The sequence below is a fragment of the Choloepus didactylus genome, chromosome 3 (genome assembly GCF_015220235.1).
Source record: "Choloepus didactylus isolate mChoDid1 chromosome 3, mChoDid1.pri, whole genome shotgun sequence".
Classification (NCBI taxonomy): domain Eukaryota; kingdom Metazoa; phylum Chordata; class Mammalia; order Pilosa; family Megalonychidae; genus Choloepus; species Choloepus didactylus.
In genome coordinates, this window is record NC_051309.1 from 49,990,507 (window position 1) to 50,006,225 (window position 15,719).

At 35.3% G+C, this 15,719-nt stretch overlaps 1 protein-coding gene across 5 annotated transcripts in view; it reads right to left on the reverse strand.

Moving 5' to 3' along the window:
* GABRA2 (gamma-aminobutyric acid type A receptor subunit alpha2) overlaps positions 1-15,719 on the reverse strand; it is a 159,909-nt gene that overhangs the window by 83,130 nt on the left and 61,060 nt on the right. For all 5 annotated transcript variants that reach the window (XM_037829719.1, XM_037829721.1, XM_037829722.1 and 2 more), the window contains one exon: positions 8,138-8,205. In XM_037829719.1, coding sequence (XP_037685647.1) covers positions 8,138-8,205 — 68 coding nt within the window. The remainder of the gene's footprint in view (positions 1-8,137; positions 8,206-15,719) is intronic.

Genomic DNA, 15,719 nt, shown 5'->3' on the forward strand with positions numbered 1-15,719 from the left:
GGCTTCTCTGCAAGCTCTTTTATCCACTCCCTGTCCCTTCAGTAGTGCTCTTCTAGTTTCTAGACTTTTTCATCCTAATATTTTCCTTGAACAATTTTGCATATGCCCATGGTTTTCACCACCATCAGCTGGATCCCCAAACCATCTCCATTACAAATCCTCTCCTTAGCTTCAGATCTATGCCTGCTACCAAGACACCTCCCATTAAATATCTCACAGAGCTCCCGACTCAACATGGTCAAAACAAAAATATTCATACTCCTGAAGAACAAAATAAAAGAAAACAAAAACTTTCTTCCTATGCTACATAGCTTCGTGAATGGTAGCATGATTCACCGAATTCCCCAAGCCTTCTTCCTCAACCAACTCAGCCCTACATCCAATAAATCACAAGTCTTGTTGATTCTACCACATGGAGATCTTTTAAATCTTTTCAACTCTTTCCATCTTCACCTCCCTGATCCAATCCACAAGCATCTCTTCAATTTTCTAACTTGTTTTTCCTTCCACATTCTCTGAACCAAATTCTTAGATTGTAAAAAATCGGACCTTGTTACATACCCTGTAATTAACCCCTAGCCCTCTACAACTCCATAATGGTTCTTGCTGCCCTAAGAATAAAGTCAAATTCTTTAACCTGTTAAAATGTCCCATAATTGCCATGCCCCACAGTTAGCATCAGGATTCCACAGATATTATAACAGGTGCAAGAAACAATTGTTTTAATAAATACCCCAGATGATTCACATGCCAGGTGTCTATGAATCCACATTTTGAGGACCATTATTATAAACTCTGGAAGGGTGCTGAAAAATATTTGCTAAGTGAATGAATGTACCCCAAGTCAACTCCTAACCTTTAAAAACTATTGTGCTGGTTTGAAATTGTTATGGACCCCAGAAGAGCCAGGATCTTTTAATCCAATTGTTGGGTGGAACCTTTTGATTGCGTTTTTCCATGGAGATGTGAATCATCTAACTCTGGGTGAGATCTCTGACTGAGTCATTTCCATATAGATAAGACCCCGCCAATTCCAGGTGGGTCTTGATTGGATCACTGGAGACCTTTAAGAGAGCTTGCAGAGAAAAGAGCTGACAAAGATGCTTAGAGGTGCTTGGAGATGCGGACAGAAGGACATTTGGAGATACTAAGCTAAGAAATGAAGCCCAGAGTTTGCCCCGGAAAAGCTGAGAGAGGACCCCTAGATGCTTAGAGAGAAACGCCCTGGGAGAAAGAAGCAAAGATGCACAGGAGCTGAGAGAGAGAAGCTAAGACAGAAGCCCTGAGACGTTTTGGTGAAAGCCATTCTGAAAAACAGCCTAGGAGCAAAGCACCAGGAGACACCAGCCACGTGCCTTCCCAGCTGACAGAGGTGTTGCAGATGCTGGTTTGAAACTGTTCTTCAGTGAAGGTATCCTCTTGTTGATGCCTCAGTTTGGACACTTTTATGGCCTTAAAGCTGTAAATCTGTAACCTAATAAATTCCCTTATAAAACCCAATCCATTTCTGATATTTGCATAATGGCAAAAGTAGCAATCCGGAACAAATATCAATAATCTTACAGTAATCAGTGCCAGCTTTAATTTGAGAACCTTTATTGCTTTACTTTTTACATACAGTATTTGCCATGTTTTATTAACAGGTTTCCTCATCTAGCTTCAAATACAAATGGCAACTTCTCATGTTAGCAGATTAGTCCAGAGTCAATTTTCAACTGTGTATTGAGATCTAATAATTCTCAAAACTTCATAATAATGTTGACTAATAAGCTTTATAATATTTCAATAGCTTCTGGGGTCTCTAAGAGAAAATGTGCTCTGTATTTTCATAGAGACAGAAAAATATTAACCAAGGATAGAGACAGGATTAATAAACCAAGGTCAGTGCTTACTTGTTTGCCTGCGTCTAACAGTCCAATGATAAACTCTGGATCAGAAACCTGAAGGTTATTTCAAGGTGTCCATGGCTCACACTCTAACCCTAACCCTTAGCCCTGCAAGAGACAAACATTTGGGCTAAAGTCGTCATCTAGGCTTGGGTGAAATAATTGGTAGTGATGCCATTGATGCCGGAAGGATATGCATATACAGTGAGAATGTTTACTAGTATGATGAAAAGACAGCCTATATAGAAATCAAGAAAAGAGAAAAACAGATTTGAGTTACAAATTACTAAAATGCACATGCCTACTACAAACTTTGTCAATTTGTCAGCTACTAGTACATTCCAAAGTTTAATTACCTTCTTACTCATGAATTTTTTAAATGTTGAAATAAAAGTTTTTAACTTAATTGCAGCCACTGTAATTAGAATCTTTAATTATAATATAGATCTGCAACTTTCTTTGGAAAATTACACTGGTTAATGATTCTAAGATAGTAGCTTATGTGAGAGAGTGTGTGTGTGTATGTGTGCATGTTTCTTTTGGTTCTTAATTCTTTTTTTTTTAATGTTGCTTTTTCCTCTCAGGCTAATGTCACAACAAACTTACATCACTGACCTGAACAGGAAGATTTATGTGTTTAAATTTTGCTACTGAGTATGCACACTGCATAGAAATAAGAAGGAACCAGCTAAGCTACTAAAAGTGAAATTAAATTTATTCTTTCCTTTTTTCCCATTAACAAACTATTTCTATAAGGTGTTAGATATATCCATTTCCACTTTTACTTATGGGTATCCTTAGCAGTATTCTCCCTGCTCCTCATAATAACATTTCTCTCCATTTAGAGTACCACAGCTGTTTGATTTCTTGACCTGGCCATCTATACCAACGTAAATCCAAACTTTTCTCATTATGTACCTTCCTTTTTCAGTAAACTAATATCAAGATGGAAAAACTACTCCTTTTAATCATCAGGAAGACCAAATCACTTCTCTTCATAAAATGTTTACGTGCCTTTTAATTGAGCTCTATCTTTCCTAGCATACTTTCAATGTGAGCAGGTATGTGTATTTGTGTGTGTGTTTATGTGTTACATGAGAATACAGTTTATTCAAGTCTAATTTTCCTCAGCTTCATCTAGATTGTAGGAATATCAAACAGTACCTGTAGAGTGATCAAACTGTCTCCTAACCCTTACTCAATATATTTCCCATATCACACATTAGCACGTTTACTAATTATCAGTATATTGTCTTTCAGCTATAAATCCATCCTTCTTTCCCCTTCTTTATGATGTGGGATATGAGTCCTAAAAACACTGCTCCTTTGCCACTGAGTTGATATTAGTCCTTGTCAATAGACAGGGCAGAAGGGGCACTACCAAGTCACAGATAGAGAAGGGAGGGTTTTGTCTGGTTTTCTAACTGGTTCTGGTGTGTCATCATTCTTGGACACAAGATTGTGATTAATCAGACTTCCTCCAAACAGCTATTTGTAAGACTAACCAAGGTGAATAAAGATATGGAAATAAAGTAGGAAATCTGATGGGCAAAGAGAATTCTTCGTGACTGGGTTAGGCTAGGAGCACTGAGGGAAATTAATCATTAGGAAAAATGCTTAAGGCCTGAAGCCTTTCAAGAGCCTACCAAGATGTTAAATATGCATTTCATTTTGGGAAATATCTCCATATGAAGAGTCTCTCACTAAATTAAAAAAGTCAGAAAGGAATAAATTTTTATTTAAATGTCACCAACTACAATTTCATTCAACTCAATTCAACTGACATATAGTTTGCAATGTGGGTACATTTTAATGTTTAATATAATAGGGTCTTGGCCTCAATTCAATGATGAAACCAAAGTTTTGAGTTCATTTCAGATGAAAGTTAATTAAATGTGATCTGTTGCTAATCACTGTACACCTAATATCAGCTACTAGCTTTGCAAATTTACATTAGAGATCCTAAAGAATGACCAGAAGAAAGAGAGTTGGAAGGGTGAGGCCAATCCATTATCATTACCAGAAAAAATAAATAAATAAATAACTCCATAAATTTTGCCAAAAGTTTAGGTTCCGAGTTCATCTAAAACCCCAAAATATCAAACATGTCTTGTCTAAAGATACGTGTGTAATATTTTTCAATCTTCTCTTTGCAAAACAAATAAAACAGAAATGCCCTAACTGTTGTCACAAATATTCACAATGCAAAAATCAACAGCATTAAAAAATTATTGATATTTTGGGGGCCTATACAATTGCCTTTCTTTTTTGCCTAGTAATAAAACACCAATAATAACCATATAAAATCCATCATTTATATAAAACTCTAATAGTCTCTCAGAATTTTCTTGAGAAAATTCTGACTCCCTCTACTTGATTCCACATGGAAGTTAGTTACTCATTCTCACTGTGTCCCTCTAATATCTGGGAGTATTTACAAAGCAAGTTGCAGAGAAAGATTATCCTTATAGCCAGCCAATAATGTTTCAAATACACACTCTGGCTAATTAAGTCTCTGTCATCTTTTCAAGCTCCTGTACATTTAAATCGACCAATAGAAAGGGGCAGATTACTATTTTAGGTCACAATTTAAGATACTGTAAGTGGGGGAAGGGTTATGTTGAAGAGTGGAATTTTTCTTGTTCCAGAATTGGCCTAATACCCAAAGATATGAGACAGACAGAGAGAGAGAGAAAGAGAGAGAAAGGGAGAGAGGGAGAGAAACATATCTTCACATTTGAATTCGAAAGAACTTCAAAAACCTGACAGTTTTGGGAATCCCACCTCTCCAAAGGTGGGAATCACCTCCCACCTCCCACTTTCAGTCACCTGGCAAAACAGGAAATGGAATTCAGATAAGAGAAATTGTCCTGATAGAAAGAAATGCAGATTTTTGTGATTAACGTGGCATTTTCTGCTCCCTAAGCAAAAAGTAGGGCAGTCTGAGAAATTGAGTAATAATGTTTATGAGTGGCTGAAAAAGGGAAAACCTTTTTTTATCATTTGTTCATGCAAGTGTAACTTGCACCCCCCTCCCCCTCCCCCTCCCCCACACACATACAACACACACTTGTCAACATTTCCCTTGTGTTACCAAAGCAAGGAAAAATATTGGGGGGAGATGACATGCTGGGGGATGAACTCATAAAAAAAAAGGGCAAGGGCATCTTCTCTACTTCCTACACCTTGAAGCCAGAGGAAGATGGATATCTAAAGAGCCATCAAGCCTGGAGCAGGTAATGCCTGAGGGGCAGATGATATTGTGAGCCACAAACTTGCCAGGGAGGACAAATAGGGCAATTGACATGGACATTAGGAGCATGCCAAATGAGGAAGAGTCACCTGGAAAATGTGGCTGCATCTCACAAGGTACTAACAAACTAAAAATGATTTCAACAAAAGTTTCTATTACAGGATACCATAGTTAGATGTAGAAATGAAAGTCTGATTACCAAAATATTTATGCTTAATCAAGAACATATCTTTTGATGTTTCTAGTCCACCAGTCCAACCTCCTAGACCAAATTCCTTCTCCTACCCATCTCATTTAAAAAGAAAAAATTAATAAACACTATTTCCATAGAATTCAAGACTTTCAGCATTCTTTAGATGTTGATTTAAATGTACCTACTGTGTAGGCAGTTGTGTTGATAAAGATGCCTAGAAGAGCTGGTCAGCTCCTTCCACATACAGGACCTCCAGAGTAATCTCAAAGCAGCTGTTCCAGCCAACCCAGAGCAGAACTGTAAATTCCTTGAAATCATCATCTAAGGCTGCACTATCCAACACGGTTGAAATGTGGCTAGTCAAATTGAGATCTGTTCTAAGCGTAAAATAGTCTCCAGATTCAGAAGACATAGCTTAAAAAAATGTAAAATATCTCAATTTTTATATTGGTTACATGCTGAAATTATAGTATTTTGTACATAATAGTTAAATTTATAATTAAATTCATTTCATGTATTTATTTTGTTTTTGTAATGTGCTTACTATAAAATTTTAACATTTAAAAATACAGCTTGCATCATATTTCTGTTGAAAGTGCCAATTTAAGAAAACTCTCTGCTTTCCCTCTTTGATTCTGCTATCCACCAATTTCCCTCCATAAACAGAGCAGCAGAAAAGGGAATTGTGATGGTGTATTACCACAGACAATGGCTGGCTCCTTCCTCTCATTCAAGCCACTGGTCCAGCCTGAACTGGAAGGACACGAAGAGAACAGCCCTGGATAGGGGGAAGAATGAATTTATAAAATAAAAAGAAGTGAAAATGACCTTTATTTATTAAAAGTGATAAGAAAAGAAAAGAAAAGAAAAAAAAAAGAAAAGAAAAGAAAAAAAAAAGAAAAGAAAAGAAAAGAAAAGAGAAAACAGAAAAGAAAACCCTGGAATGTGGCTGAAATAACAGTAAAGTATCTGCTGTCCAATATGAAAAGACAGACCACCAGAGCATGGTTGGGGCAGTTTTTGGGGGAAAAAATCATCGTCTTATTTTTATACTCAAAACAAGTTAAAATTCTTCAGTGAGCCAGTGACATGTTACTTGTATATGTCATTGAAATTAAACATGTTCTTTGGACTTTTGTCTTAACTCAATCCTCACCAAGTATTGGTGTCCTAACTGTTTAAGAAAATCAATTGAGATGCTTATGGCTGTTGTAATAAGATGACACATTAGGCATAACAGATATATCAGTAATATTCTCTAATCTGCCCAAAGACATGTAAAGACAACAGAAGTTGCTCAAGGGCTCCCAATATTAACATTCCTTTAATACTTATTTTATTCCTATTGTTGCACAGGCTTTCATTCCTTCTAGTATCTATTTTGGTTTTACACACTGTATCTACGTTAGTTACAGATGAACCCATTATATACCATTTGCTCCTGGATATATCTACTGAGACACTTAACATACCTTAATTTTTCTGCTAAAAAACATGTTTAAATGACATGTTTTGAGTTTCCCCTAGAAATAATCATGAGTGACAGTCATTTCTTCTATTTCAGATTCTTGGTTTCTCCAACAGAACAACACTATGGTTTCCAGAACTAATTCTTAACATTTTACAGTCCTCTTCGGTAAATCCATTCAAGCCTTGTCCACCCCTACCCGTACCTTTATCATAAGAGATGTCTGTCAACAAAGCCTTCCAGAAATTACTCACAACAACCTTGCCAATTTTATTTAAATACTAAAAGCTTGAATAATTCCTGTATCAGGCTACCTGATCACAATAAATTCAACTTGTTTATAGAGTAGAAACCCTAGACCCTACATATCATTTTTAACTCTAGCATTAACATTTAGTTCTTTGTCATTTTAAGTGCATGCATATATTCAGAATAAAATCAATAAATCTGCTAAAAAGATACTTTAAAAAACACACTTATAAACACTTACTATCATCTCTAAATATACACAAAGATAAATCATCACTTTAATTGATATTAACCAGAGTATTTATTCATGGAGTATAATTTCTTAAAGTAAAAAAAAATCATACTGAAAAATGATTTCAACAGAAGTTTCTATTACATAGTACTATACTATACTTAACAGTAGAAATGGAAAATTGGTAACTAAAATGTTAAGATTAATAAAGAATTTATCTTTCCTATTTCTAGCCCACAGGTTTCTAGCTCCCCTGAATGAATTTCCCTCTCCTACCCATCTCATTTAAAAGAAAAAAGAATTAAACACTATTTTCACAGAATCAAAGAATGCTAAGATTCTGGTATTCTTTAGAAAGATTTATATGTACCTATTGTAAATGTAGATTGTGTTGATAATATGACAAGGCAGCCACCTTACTTCATTACAATCAGAAGAAGGTTATTTATAACACTGTCCATGACCACATTCTGAAACAAGCAGTTGGCTGTGAAACTGTCCAGACTTTACTTATGGAAATCCAAGCAGGTGCCTTAATCCCAGTAAGTGGTCCTCAGTAATATAATTATTTTTATTTAAACAATTGTTTGCCACACTGTAAGTAGGTAGACAAGCTTAGAAAGGAATATACATTTAGTCAAAGGGCTGATCTAAAACATTCAAGCTGGAATGAAGCACCACAAATAAAATGAGGTTAACGCCCTTAACTTCCCATGTATTCTGATAACTAAATAGTCACGGGACAGATATATAATTCTATAACACTATAAATAATTTTTTTTTCCAAATTATCCCCCACTTTCCATTATGTGAAGTAAAAATATTATTTAAAAAACAAACAAACAAAAAAACTCACCATATCTGTATCTGAGACAGGGCCAAAACTGGTCACGTAGATGTTAGTGAAGACTTCAGTAACACTGTCTGATATAAGAGAAAAGAGATTGAATATAGATATTATATAATGGGAGCCACGAAAGATACAGAAGTGGTTAAGTACATAGTGTGGTTAGAAGACTGTGTGATATTTACTTTCTTTTCACCTTTTATGACCAACAAAATATCTGTAACTGCTCATTTAATAGGTTCTAAATGCAAAATGCCTATGACATTGTTACTTGTAAGCCATACCTGATTAGATCATCCTGTTTCAATCCCTTATTGCTCATAATGAATAGTTCATTAGAAGTCATCTTAAGTTAATAAGTTTATAATAAATTTATCACCAGTATTAAAATGAAAGCATGTTTGATATGGTCCTAAATTTGATTTTTAAACTAAATTTGCAGATGGTACAGATTTTATTTGTAGATTGTATATCAGTATACTCTGCCATAAAACACTAAACTGGATTGTTAATCATCATGAACATAATCATATTAATACAAAAAGCTTGATTATTCGGTGATATAAAACACAAGAACAAATAACTTACATTAATCACAATGCACTATTTCCAAGCCAGGTTGCCTTTAAATGTATTTAAGAATGTCTTCAATGCTAAGAATGAACTGAATTGCATTCTAAAATATGTAGCTTATTAACCGCAACACAATTAACTGGATTGCTCTATTAACCTGGTGATTTAGATCTTTGATGTTAAATGCAACCAAACGGTTACAGTGAAGAAGCTCAAATAAAAGATTTTAAAAAAACAAACAAAACACTTTTAATGTTCTTGTAAGAACAAAAAATCCATGATTAATTTCTATCTTCATGAATTGAATGTCTCTACTATCAACTGTAAAATTTGTAATTCTATGCAAACAACATCATGAAATATTTTTAATATTATATTGAGCATTAATTCACAATCATCAAAGAGATGGCTGAGACATTAAACTATGTCTGGGGTATTGTATTCACTAAGGAAAATAAAAGGATTTTAAAACAAGAGAGTAAACTTTGGATGCTTACTGCATACTAAGTACTCTTCAAAGGACTTGAAATAAAATAATCTGCATGACAAATCTAGGAGCTGGATTATCTGTTATCATCACTATCCATGAGTACACTGATACACAAAATGGTAAAGGAAAGTCCAATAATCCACAACTAGTAGAGTAGATAGAGCCAGGTTTTACAACCCAAGCAATCTGGATCCTGAATCCTCAGGCTGACTCACAGAGCACTACATTACAGTCAACAATCGAGTTGAAACTAAAAGTGATTTCTTTTTTTTAACTTTATTTATCAAAAAAAATGTTTCAAAAGTAAACTCTCAGCTTCTGCCTACCCCAAAGATTTGCAAACAGTCAGACTTAAAGGCATGCAAACTGTGCAATCACACAGGGCCCCATACTCAGAAGGGCCCCATGCTTGGTTTAATGCTCTGCTTTCACTATCTTGAAATTCTTAAGTATTTTTGAGCAAGGAACCATGAATTTTCATTTTCAACTGGACCTTGAAAATTATGCAGACAGTCTTGGACCTGCATCATATATGCTATTATAAAGAAAATAAGACCCAAGTTTTCTCCTCTTATTCATACCATATCAACCAGGAACAACTGAATACATCTTTAGTAATTTTAGATATTGATTTATATAGTCCCAAAGAAGAGAAATTAAAATATAAGGTAGTGAAATCATTCCCTTAGTTTGGAGCATTGATTAGAGAAGAGAGATAAAAATTTGTGGATATTTTGATGATAAGGGCATGAATAACATCCGTTATTTGCCAAAAGGCATGCAAAAGGTAAGGGAAGATATTATCAGCGCCTAGTGCTGTAATGAGGTGTTTGTTAATTAAGAACAGGAAGAGAGAAAAATGAGGTTACCTTTAAAACTCTAAGCAGTAAGAGCAACACCTAAAGACACAGAACTAGACACACAAAGTTATGTTAAGAAGAAACTGTTTCCCTGTTTATTGACATCACAAACATAGCTAAAGGATGTATGCACTGGAAGGGGCATTCACCTGCCATGAAAGTTCAGAAGGAGGAAAATCATCAAGACAAACACTAACCATGAATCTCCAACAGCTATCTGAGCCTGAGAAAGCAATCCTTTGAAAACGAGACTGAGAATTTCTGTAGATGGATGCACAGATCTCTAACCATTCAACATGAACTGTTTCCAACACTGTTGTTACTGTCAGTCCCTGTTGTGAAATATTTTAGTATGATGCATACAAATATTTGATACATCCAGGACAACCCACGAGAGTTCTATATTCAAAATGCAAACTTAATTATGATTTGGTTTTCCAAAAAAAGAAGAGAAGAAGAAGAGAGATGAAAGACACAATGATATGGACATAGAAAATTTCTGGACCTTGTGAGAATGATTTGTCAGAGTCGATCAAAGGGTCTTCTGGTTATGTTTTGTTTTCCTTAGTGAATTTAGAATGAAGTGGAATTGTGTTATACATACCTGTTAAAATATTTGGGTCAGTTTGACAGATGTATGTCACAGAGCAAACAAGTGGACTGAAAATCTGGTGGCAACCTCAGCCTCTGTATTTCAGGTTCTGTGAGTCACCCGTTCAAGTTTCTGTTACTCTTATTGGACATATCCAGTACTGTCCTGACTCCGGGCCTTTGCAATGTCTAGTCCTTCTCCTTTTCCATTCTTGGATAATTGCTTCTATGCCTTTAGATCTCAGCTTAAAGGTTCACTATCATCCTTATCTAATATAAGTCACAGTCTCTCATTTTCTCTCTCTGATACATTTCTATTTCATAGGAAATATTAGAATTTTCCATTATGTTCATGCCTTAATCTTTTTTCTTCTTAACTTGCTTTATAGGTTGTGATTTATCTCCCCAACCAGGGTGCAAGCTCCCTAAAAGACAGGACAGTGTCCTTTCTGTTCACTGTTTCATCAGCAGTGCTTTGCACAATGCCTGGTGCATTTAAGGTACTGGATATTTGAATAAACAAGTGATTTCTAATCATGTCATGTAAAACAGATTTTTTTCCAAAATATTCACCAACCATATCCAAAAATCACCATGAATGGCTGCCACCTTTCATAGGGAAAGAGCACATGCTAGCTGTGAAGGCAGAGCCCAAAGTGGTCATTGGCAGAGGGAGCTGAAAGCCTATGGAATGAGTTCTCAGAGAAGTTACAGAAAATCAAGCAAAGGGGGTAAATGTATTAGAAGAAATCACTGATTAAGTGGGAATCAGAACTGAACTGATGAATAGTAAAGAGCTGTTAGCAGAAGCAGCCACCATGAGTTACCTCAACATAACTTTTATTCGTTAAATTAAATTTAAAATTTATTAGTTAAATTTTTGACTTTAGAAATACCAACAGTGTACTATGCAAAAGTAAGAGGATACTTTGTATTGACTTCTCCAGAGGCAAAATACCATGCATGAGGTTAATAACGTGACAATTTAGGGAAAAATGAAGTCTGTGTGTGGTAACCATAGAAGAATGTGCGATCCTTAACAACAAACAAACTCAAGATGGCAGCTACCACTGCAAGGGAAAATCTTGCAGACCCTTACTAAGTATTTATACTGTATTTATAATGTTTTCCATCATTTAACATTGATTTTAATAAATTTTGGCAAAATCTTAAGATTTGATTGTTGAATCATATTATTCTCTGTACTTTTCTGAATGTTTGAAATAATTCACAGAAAAAGTGCATGGCCCAAAAGGATATCCAAATTGAACCTATAAATAATTCCAATAAGGGTTTAAATCAATTCATTACAAACCTGTTCTGCACTGGGTAATACAGCATACAGAGGCAACAAGCTTTCTTTAAAAAATCAACTTCTGTGGCAAAATTATGAAAGAAGAAAAATATTGTTCAATTAAGGTTTCTTATTCCACAAGATTCACTTAAGATAGATATTTGAGGATAAAAAGTGAATAAAGCAAAATCTTTTCCTGTGAGTAACTCATAATATAATTGAAAAGATACATAATTATCATAGTACATTAAGTATTTGCTGTAACTCAGAAGGTAGCATGCCATGCTCAGAGAAGCATCTTAGAGAGAGATGTACAGGTAAGTTTCACTGTTTTGTGATTTTTAAAGGTTAGTAAGCATTCTCTAAACCAAGAAAGTGTAGGAAGGATATTCCAGTTATGGAAACCCCTTTGTGCCAAGGTCAAGTCTCTCAAATAATTGTTTGGTTCATGAACATTAACACTTGCAGAAGGGTGGGTTATCAGGTTGTGAAGAAAGGCAGAGGCTGTATCAAAAAACACTTGAAATATCAAAAATATTGTCTTTGTAATACATTGCAGCTGGAGAATCACTGAAGGACTTGGATATGGAAAATGCTATGGCTAAGGTTATGTTACAGAAATGTTATGTTACATTTATAATGAGGTAAGATGAATCAGAGGAGATTGAGGACAGTATACCCAGTTTGGAAGATGTGGCAATAGTTCAGGGAAAAGAAAAAAAATGAGTTTGAGACTGGGAAAGAGGAAACATCAAGGTAATAGAGTTTAATAAAAATAAAGGAAAGTGGTCAAGTGTCAAAAGACAATGAAATAGGATCTTTTGTGTAACCATCAAAAGACATATAGAGCAAGGAAATGAGCAGATTCGGTAGAGTTGTAAAGGCCTAAGCCTTTCTAAGGGTTGGAAAGTAAATGGATGGTGAGGACATGCAGAGAGCAAGTGAAAAAAAAACAAGCCTATCAAAAAATGTTTTAATGAATTCATGAATAACTGAAAACTGTACTTGTAATGTAACATACAATAGCAATAAAACCTTCCAAACAAGAGCAAACTCATGTCTTTCTGCAAATGACTGATGTACATTTGAAATTTTGCCTATTCTCTGTACAAACTCTCTCTCTCCACATGCACACACACACACACACAATTTCATATTTTTACATTTATTTTCTTGAGATAGCTATAGTCTGATATGCAACGTCAGGAAGGGAATCATAAAATTATTTCAGAGAATTTTTGTGATCATTAAATGAAAGATGGGTTGAACCCCTATGCACTACATGCAAAAGCAGCAAGTTTTTGCAAGTTCTGTATGAACAGAACCATGGCCAGTATGGACTAAAAGGGACAGAACAGGGAAAAACTGAGGGAAAAATCATTTCCAGGACAGAACCATGGAAGCTGAGTTCTGGACTGAAGACATCTTGTGCCCAAAGAGTGGACCGTCCATGCATGTGGAAAGGTTTAGTTTCTCCAAGTGTGTGGAGAGGAAGGGCATTCCACCCTATTTTTCAGGAAGAGTGTTACTACCCCAGTGTTCTCAGAGGTTTGAGCATGTGCCCCAGGGATTACTTAGAGTCTAGCCACTGCCTCAGTTTTCTCAGAGGGTGGAGCTGATTCCCTGGTTATTTTGGAGAGTGTTCTAAGAGGGTTGAGCCTGTGTCACAGGGATTGTGGAGACTCTGGTCATTACCCCAATGCTTGGACAGGGTGCGGTCTTCATCCCAGTGTTTGGAGAGAGCATGGCTGCTGTGGAAGCACTTGGAATGGGCAGGGCTACCGCTCCAACAGGCCCACAATATAAAATATCATTCCATAGATGACTCTCAGACTTCAAATTTAATGGAGTATGCTCTGCAGTGTTTCTGAATTGTTTGATACCCATTAATCTCATTTTCCTTCTAATTTCTCCCTATGGGAATGGGAATGTTTATCTTATTTCTGTCCTTCCATTGTATATTAGAAGCAGATAACTTGTTGACTAGGTATCACAGGTCCACAGGTAAAGAGGAATTGTGCCCCAGGACAGACCACACCTATAACCAATTTTGATGAGACTTTGTACTAAGTATTGTTTCTGAAATAATTTAACACTATTGGAATATTGTGATGGAATTAATGTACTTTAAAATAGGGAAAATATGTTTTTGGCAGGTCCAAAGGTGGAGCATGGTGCTGTAAAGCTGTATACACCCAAGAAAAAAAAAATGTTCTTAAATATAATCCATTCCTATGAATGTAAACCCATCGTAAGTAGTACCTTTTGATGAGACTACTTCGGTTAAGGTGTGACTCACATCATTCACGATGAATCTTAATCCTATTATAGAATCTTTTATAAATGGAAAAAATAGAGAAAGACAGAGAGAGAGAGAGAGAGAGAGAAGGTCACAAAGCAAGAAGTTGAAATCAATGAAACCCAGAAGAGAAGGGCGAGACCAGCAGACACACCCCATGTGTCTTTCCATGTGTCAGACGAGCCAAGGATTGCCAACAGCCACTTTTCAGGCAGAAAGTATTACCTTGATATTGTCTTGATGTGGACATTTTCCCAGCCTCAACCATGAGAGAATAAATTCCCATTTTTTAACCCGACCTATTTCCTGATATTTGCTTTGAGCAGCCTGGGAAACTAAAACAGATGTTTATTCAAATTTTCTATTTCTTTTTGAATCAGAGTCTAGAAACTTGTCCATTTGATATCGGTTATTTAATTTTTTGGCATACAAATGCTCAACCTATTCCTTATACTTCTTTTTATATTTTTGAAAAGTAATTATTTATGTCTGTTTTATTTCTGATATTTGTGATTTGAGGCTTCCCTTTTTTTCTGCTTCCTCTAGCTAAAGATCTATCAATTTGTTGATCTTTTCAAAGAACTAATTTTGGTTTCAATTGTTTTTATATTTTCTAATTCATTATTTTTTTCCTTAATCTTTATTATTTCCTTTCTTCTGCTTAATTTAGTTTTAGTTTTCTCTTCTATTTACAGTGTCGTAAGGTGGAAGGACAGATTATTGATTTGAGATTTCTTCTGTTTTTATTGTTTTGTTTTGTTTTTTATTATCACATTTTTTTAAATTGGATTGTTCACATACCATACAATTATCCAAAGATCCAAGGTGTACAATCAATTGCCCCTGGTACCATCAAACAGCTGTGCCTCCATCACCACATTTAATTTTTTTTCAATTTTTACAACATTTTCATTACTCCAGAAAAGAAATAGAGATGAAAAACAAGAAACACAAATCCTCCCATACCCTTAACCACCCCCCCTCCATTATTGACCCATAGTATTGGTACAGTACATTTTTTACTGTTGATGAAAGAATGTTAAAATACTACTAACTGTAATATACAGTTTGCAATAGGTATATATTTTTCTCTATTATTAACTTTTAGTTATAGTGTCATACATTTGTTCTAGCTCATGAGAGAGATTTCTAATATTTGTACAGTTAATCACGGACAATGTCCACCGCAAGATTCACTGTTTTATACAGTTTTAACCTCCAACTTTCTTTCTGGTGACATACTTGACTCTGAGCTTCCCTTTTCCACCACATTCACACACCATTCAGCACTGTTAGTTATTCTCACAATGTGCTACCATCACCTCTGTCCATTTCCAAATGTTTAAGTTCACCCCAGTTAAACATTCTGCTCATAATAAGGAACCACTCCCCATTCTTTAGCCTTGTTCTATACATTGGTAACTTATATTTCATGTCTATGAGTTTATATATTATAATTAGTTCATATCAGTAAGACTGCAATA